Here is a 7,560-nt window from a genome sequence, read left to right on the forward strand (position 1 = left end):
AAATATATTGAGACACAGCTTAGCCTTTTGTTAATCACCCTGTCATCTCAGATTTTCAAAATATGCTTTACAGCCAAAGCTAGACAAGCATTTGTGTAAGTTTATCGATAGCCTTCCATAGCATTTTATCCAGCTAGCAGCAGGTAACTTGGTCACGGAAATCAGAAAAGCAATCCAATTAAATTGTTTACCTTTGAAGAGCTTCGGATGTTTTCACTCACGAGACTCCCAGTTAGATAGCCTATGTTACTTTTTTCCCAAAATAATATTTTTGTAGGTGAAATAGCTAGTTTGTTCTTCACGTTTGGTTGAGAAATCGCCCGGAAATTGCAGTCATGAAAACGCCGAAAATTATTCCAAATTAGCTCCATTATATCGACAGAAAGATGGTAAACGTTGTTTAGAATCAATCCTCAAGGTGTTTTTCAAATATCTATTCGATAATATATCCAACAGGACAATTGGTTTTTCAGTAGGACCGATTGGAATAATGGCTACCTCCTGTATTTTACGCGACAATCACTCTGGGAGCCATCAGGTGACCAGTGGCGCAATGTAGCCGCTTACGGGTATTCTTCAACATAAATGCGTAAAACTACGTCACAATGCTGGGGAATACGGAGAAAAAGTAATCTGGTTGATAGCCCATTCACTGCTCAATAGGGACGCATTGGAACGCAGAGCTTTCAAAAGATGAGTCACTTCCGGATTGGATTTTTCTCAGGCTTTCACCTGCAATATCAGTTCTGTTATACTCACAGACAATAATTTTACAGTTTTGGAAACTTTAGTGTTTTCTATCCTAAGCTGTCGATTATATGCATATTCTAGCATCTTTTCCTGACAAAATATCCCGTTTACTACGGGAACATTATTTTTCCAAAAATGAAAGTACTGCCCCCGAGTCACAAAAGGTTCAGCTAACCATGTGACCAATAAAATTTGATTTGATTTTTTGTTCAAACCGGTTCAGAACTTTATTACAGTGGAACAGAATGAAAACAATAGGGGTTATGTTCAGACCGAAACGATTGGAAAAATTGTTTTGGTTCCAACCCTTGCTTCTATCTGCAACGTTAAAGGCCAGGTGTTACTTACAACCTTCCAAAATGTACCGAAATGACGCTAAACCTTGTCAGCATCTCCTTTCTCCAGCCTCTCTTCTGTCAACCTCTTTTCTACTTCCCTCATATTTCCTCTGTTGTTAACCAGAGAGTGAATCACCTCCTTATCTGTATACAAAGCAGAATCTAAGGACAGATGATGAACAGTATCGAGGGAGATGTGTCTCATCATCATGTTGAGTATTTATCACCACTGATCAGAAAAAGGCACTGGGGGGAATCTAGGCCAGGGCTCTCAAGTTCGTTTGGAAGACATCAGACAGGAAGTGGAAGACACTGTACGGATGATCAGTATTAACAGGGGGATTGAAATTGATGAGGAATTGTTCTAGACCAGCATTTCCCAAACTAGGACTCGCAAGGATTTGAAAATGGGGTCGCTATAGAAAGTGGCCTACCGAGTGGCATCGCTACAGACCCGGGTTCAATTATAGGAGACCCATAAGGCGGTGCACAATTGGCCCAGCGTTGTCTGAGTTAGGGGGGGATCTGGCCGGACGGGATGTCCTTGTCCCATCGTTCTCCAGCGACTCCTTGTGGCGGGCCGGGCGCATGCACACTGACTGTAGTCGCCAGTTGTACAGTGTTTCCCCCGACACATTGGTGCAGCTGGCTTCCGGGTTATGCAAGCAGTGTGTCAAGAAGCAGTGCGGCTTGGCAGAGTCGTGTTTCGGAGGATGCATGGCTCTCGACCTTCGCCTCCTGAGTCCATATGGGAGTTGCAGCGATGGGACAAGACTGTAACTACCAATTGGATATCACGAAAATAAATACATGTCTGCTTGGTTCATAGAACCGTGGTTCTGATGATCTTCTGAACTTCACAATATCTTTCTGATGCATTTCAGTGACAATATGTGATTGTGATGATATGTAGCTTATTGTACAGCCAGCAGCAGTAAGCTTATACAAATGCCTCTCTAGTGAATCGTTCACTATGAATGTACTCATAATTAGACATGAAAAATTAGCACACTTCAAGGATCATTGGGGGACTCCTTTAAACAGTGAATAAAACCAGAAGGCAACACTCCATCACCATGGCCCCTTTGAGATATTCCGTTAATGGTGCTGCCATTTAACGCATCTCACTCTAAGGCGAGATAAAGACACAGTGCATGATAGTGATCCATCCCGTGGAGCGCGGCAGTGCAGAGCACACAGGGATGGCAGGGTGATTCCATGGTGTCACCTGCACAAATTGATAAGTGGGTTAAGAAATGAACAGAGCTTCCTGTGAGAGAATGGAGTGTAAAACTGCTGAGAACATAATGGAGGTTTGGCCCTAGAAATGGCAGCCAAGAGCTGCAGTGAAGCAGAGATGACAAGTGTTTCATCAATAAAAAGCTGGGGTTAGCTAGAGTCAATGTATCACTGATGGAACAATACAAACAGTCTGTTCTTCAAGCAGTACAAACAACTTTCAGGGATAGAACAGAAACATGTTGTTTTTTTGTAACGTTTGGCCACATGATTCAAGTCAATATCTTGCGTTGGGTACCAGGAAATATAATGTTCAAATGGCAGTTACTCTGACCCAAGGTCAGGTTTGGGTAGTTACCGATTACATGTGATCAGTTACATGTAATGTGATTAAAAAAACGAAATAAGATCAGTTACGTTAACAGCAAAAATATTGTCATCAGATTACAGAGACTTTTGAAAATGACCTGATTGCTTGTTGGATGACTTTTAAATGTAGAAAGAAAAAAAATACATTGACACCTTTCTCTAACATTGAATTCTGCATTGAAAAAAGGGCACGTGTTTAAGTTAGTTCCAACTGAGCGAGTCTGAGCACAAATCAGGGACCACTATGATGATGCACTAAATGTGTGTGATGGATGATCGATGGCGCCAACTAAACAGACTTTTTGGGACATGAAGGATATTAGCTAACAAAATGACACTACATGTTATAGCTGGGACCCTTTGGATGGCAAATTATAGGAACATTTTCAAAAAGTAAGTGAATATTTAAATCGCTATTTGTGAATATATGAAACCTGTGCCGGTTGTCCTCAAACAATCGCATGGCATGTTTTCGCTATAATAGCTACTGTAATCGGACAGTGCAGTTAGATTAACAAGAATTTAAGCTTTCAACCGGAATATAAGACACTTATATGTACCTAAATGTTTAATATCCATACATTTTATGATTATTTATTTGAATTGCGTGCCCTCCAGTTTCACAGGAATTTGTCCCGCTAATGGGACGCCTAGCCCTAAGAAGTTTTAAAGGGAAAGTAATCCAAATGTAATTGAAAGTAATCAGATTATGTTACTGAGCTTGGGCTCAATCCAAAAAGTTACGTTATGTTACTGAGCTTAATCCAAAAGTTACGTTACTAATTTCAATTTTGGACAGGTAACTAGTAACTGTAACGAATTACATTTAGAAAGTAACTGTCCAACCCTGCCCAAAGGCACGATTTACAATTATTGATCATTTCAACACACACAAGACAGAATGTACAGCACATTCTTGTTTGGACTATGTGGTCTCTTAGATGGCGTATTCTACAAGACATAGCATTGCTAACAGCAATATCAGGGAATTTAAATGTTTTATTTAACCTGGCAAGTCAGTTAAGAACAAATTCTTATTTACAAAGACAGCCTACCCCTGCCAATTGTGTGCAGCCCTATTGGATTCCCAATCACGGCCAGTTGTGATACAGCCTGGAATCAAACCAGGGTCTGTGGTGATGGCTCTAGCACTGAGCTGCAGTGCCTTAGATCGTTGCGCCACTCGGGAGCCCACCAATAACAGGCAAGTGAAGGACGTTTTTCGTTGTTGACGTCTTAGGCAAGTTGCTTTATATGAAATGGCCTGATATATTATTTGTCTTAAAAGCCTAAATCTACAAGGAATTAGAACAATTATCAACAAATATGTAAGCCTTTCACAAAGACATTACCTCTTTAACTATCACGACTTCTGCCGAAGTCGGTACCTCTCCTTGTTCGGGCAGTGTTCGGGGCTCGACGTCGCCGGTCTTCTAGCCATCACCGATCCATTTTCTATTTGTTTTGTCTTGTTTTCCCACACACCTGGTTTTCATTCCCTCGTTCTTTTAACTCAACGTAACGTAAACAACACTGCTAGCTAGCCAGCTAGCCCCCGAACAGCAGCACTGTAGAAATTATTACACTCAACGGAACGACTTGATTAGTGTAGTGTCAACAACGCAGCTACTGCCAGCTAGCCTACTTTAGCAGTACTGTATCATTTTAATAATTTTAGTCAATAAGATTCTTGCTACGTAAGCTTAACTTTCTGAACATTCGAGACGTGTAGTCCGCTTGTCATTCCAATTTCCTTGCATTAGCGTAGCCTTTTCTGTAGCCTGTCAACTATGTGTCTGTCTATCCCTGTTCTCTCCCTCTCTGCACAGACCATACAAACGCTCCACACCGCGTGGCCGCGTCCACCCTAACCTGGTGGTCCCAGCGCGTACGACCCACGTGGAGTTCCAGGTCTCTGGTAGCCTCTGGAACTGCCAATCTGCGGCCAACAAGGCAGAGTTCATCTCAGCCTATGCCTCCCTCCAGTCCCTTGACTTCTTGGCACTGACGGAAACATGGATCACCACAGATAACACTGCTACTCCTACTGCTCTCTCCTCGTCCGCCCACGTGTTCTCGCACACCCCGAGAGCTTCTGGTCAGCGGGGTGGTGGCACCGGGATCCTCATCTCTCCCAAGTGGTCTTTCTCTCTTTCTCCCCTTACCCATCTGTCTATTGCCTCCTTTGAATTCCATGCTGTCACAGTTACCAGCCCTTTCAAGCTTAACATCCTTATCATTTATCGCCCTCCAGGTTCCTCGGAGAGTTCATCAATGAGCTTGATGCCTTGATAAGCTCCTTTCCTGAGGACGGCTCACCTCTCACAGTTCTGGGCGACTTTAACCTCCCCACGTCTACCTTTGACTCATTCCTCTCTGCCTCCTTCTTTCCACTCCTCTCCTCTTTTGACCTCACCCTCTCACCTTCCCCCTACTCACAAGGCAGGCAATACGCTTGACCTCATCTTTACTAGATGCTGTTCTTCCACTAACCTCATTGCAACTCCCTCCAAGTCTCTGACCACTACCTTGTATCCTTTTCCCTCTCGCTCTCATCCAACACTTCCCACACTGCCCCTACTCGGATGGTATCGCGCCGTCCCAACCTTCGCTCTCTCTCCCCCGCTACTCTCTCCTCTTCCATCCTATCTTCTTCCCTCTGCTCAAACTTTCTCCAACCTATCTCCTGATTCTGCCTCCTCAACCCTCCTCTCCTCCCTTACTGCATCCTTTGACTCCCTATGTCCCCTATCCTCCAGGCCGGCTCGGTCCTCCCTCCCGCTCCGTGGCTCGACGACTCATTGCGAGCTCACAGAACAGGGCTCCGGGCAGCCGAGCGGAAATGGAGGAAAACTCGCCTCCCTGCGGACCTGGCATCCTTTCACTCCCTCCTCTCTACATTTTCCTCCTCTGTCTCTGCTGCTAAAGCCACTTTCTACCACTCTAAATTCCAAGCATCTGCCTCTAACCCTAGGAAGCTCTTTGCCACCTTCTCCTCCCTCCTGAATCCTCCCCCCCCCTCCCTCCTCCCTCTCTGCAGATGACTTCGTCAACCATTTTGAAAAGAAGGTCGATGACATCCGATCCTCGTTTGCTAAGTCAAACGACACTGCTGGTTCTGCCCACACTGCCCTACCCTATGCTCTGACCTCTTTCTCCCCTCTCTCTCCGATGAAATCTCGCGTCTTGTGACGGCCGGCCGCCCAACAACCTGCCCGCTTGACCCTATCCCCTCCTCTCTTCTCAGACCATTTCCGGAGACCTTCTCCTTACCTCACCTCGCTCATCAACTCATCCCTGACCGCTGGCTGCGTCCCTCCCGTCTTCAAGAGAGCGAGAGTTGCACCCTTCTGAAAAACCTACACTCGATCCTCCGATGTCAACAACTACAGACCAGTATCCCTTCTCTCTTTTCTCTCCAAAACTCTTGAGCGTGCCGTCCTTGGCCAGCTCTACCGCTATCTCTCTCAGAATGACCTTCTTGATCCAAATCAGTCAGGTTTCAAGACTAGTCATTCAACTGAGATGCTCTTCTCTGTATCACGGAGGCGCTCCGCACTGCTAAAGCTAACTCTCTCTCCTCTGCTCTCATCCTTCTAGACCTATCGGCTGCCTTCGATACTGTGAACCATCAGATCCTCCTCCCACCCCTCTCCGAGTTGGGCATCTCTCGGCGCGGCCCACGCTTGGATTGCGTCCTACCTGACAGGTCGCTCCTACCAGGTGGCGTGGCGGAAATCTGTCTCCTCACCACGCGCTCTCACCACTGGTGTCCCCCAGGGCTCTGTTCTAGGCCCTCTCTTGTTCTCGCTATACACCAAGTCACTTGGCTCTGTCATAACCTCACATGGTCTCTCCTATCATTGCTATGCAGACGACACACAATTAATCTTCTCCTTTCCCCCTTCTGATGACCAGGTGGCGAATCGCATCTCTGCATGTCTGGCAGACATATCAGTGTGGATGACGGATCACCACCTCAAGCTGAACCTCAGCAAGACGGAGACTCCTCTTCCTCCCCGGAAGGACTGCCTGTTCCATGATCTCGCCATCACGGTTGACAACTCCATTGTGTCCTCCTCCCAGAGCGCTAAGAACCTTGGCGTGATCCTGGACAACACCCTGACGTTCTCAACTAACATCAAGGCGGTGTCCTGTAGGTTCATGCTCTACAACATCCGCAGAGTACGACCCTGCCTCACACAGGAAGCGGCGCAGGTCCTAATCCAGGCACTTGTCATCTCCGTCTTGATTACTGCAACTCGCTGTTGGCTGGGCTCCCTGCCTGTGCCATTAAACCCCTACAACTCATCCAGAACGCCGCAGCCCGTCTGGTGTTCAACCTTCCCAAGTTCTCTCCGTCACCCCGCTCCTCCGCTCTCTCCACTGGCTTCCAGTTGAAGCTCGCATCCGCTACAAGACCATGGTGCTCGCCTACGGAGCTGTGAGGGAACGGCACCTCAGTACCTCCAGGCTCTGATCAGGCCCTACACCCAAACAAGGGCACTGCGTTCATCCACCTCTGGCCTGCTCGCCTCCCTACCACTGAGGAAGTACAGTTCCCGCTCAGCCCAGTCAAAACTGTTCGCTGCTCTGGCCCCCAATGGTGGAACAAACTCCCTCACGACGCCAGGACAGCGGAGTCAATCACCACCTTCCGGAGACACCTGAAACCCCACCTCTTCAAGGAATACCTAGGATAGGGTAAGTAAGGGTAAGTAATCCTTCTCACCCCCCTTCTCACCCCCAACAAGATTTAGATGCAAGTGGCTGTTCCACTGGTTGTCATAAGGTGTATGCACCAATTTGTAAGTCGCTCTGGATAAGAGCGTCTGCTAAATGACTTAAATGTAAATGTAAATGT

General features: G+C 46.5%; 1 protein-coding gene across 1 annotated transcript in view; it reads right to left on the reverse strand.

Moving 5' to 3' along the window:
• Positions 1–1,125: 1,125 nt before the first annotated feature.
• Positions 1,126–7,560, reverse strand: part of LOC127913370 (codanin-1-like) — a 12,423-nt gene continuing 5,988 nt past the window's right edge. Inside the window, exon 6 of the mRNA XM_052485225.1 lies at positions 1,126–1,232. Within this exon, the coding sequence (XP_052341185.1) occupies positions 1,126–1,232 (107 nt within the window). The remainder of the gene's footprint in view (positions 1,233–7,560) is intronic.

This window comes from Oncorhynchus keta, chromosome 29 (genome assembly GCF_023373465.1).
Source record: "Oncorhynchus keta strain PuntledgeMale-10-30-2019 chromosome 29, Oket_V2, whole genome shotgun sequence".
NCBI classification, from domain to species: Eukaryota; Metazoa; Chordata; class Actinopteri; order Salmoniformes; family Salmonidae; genus Oncorhynchus; species Oncorhynchus keta.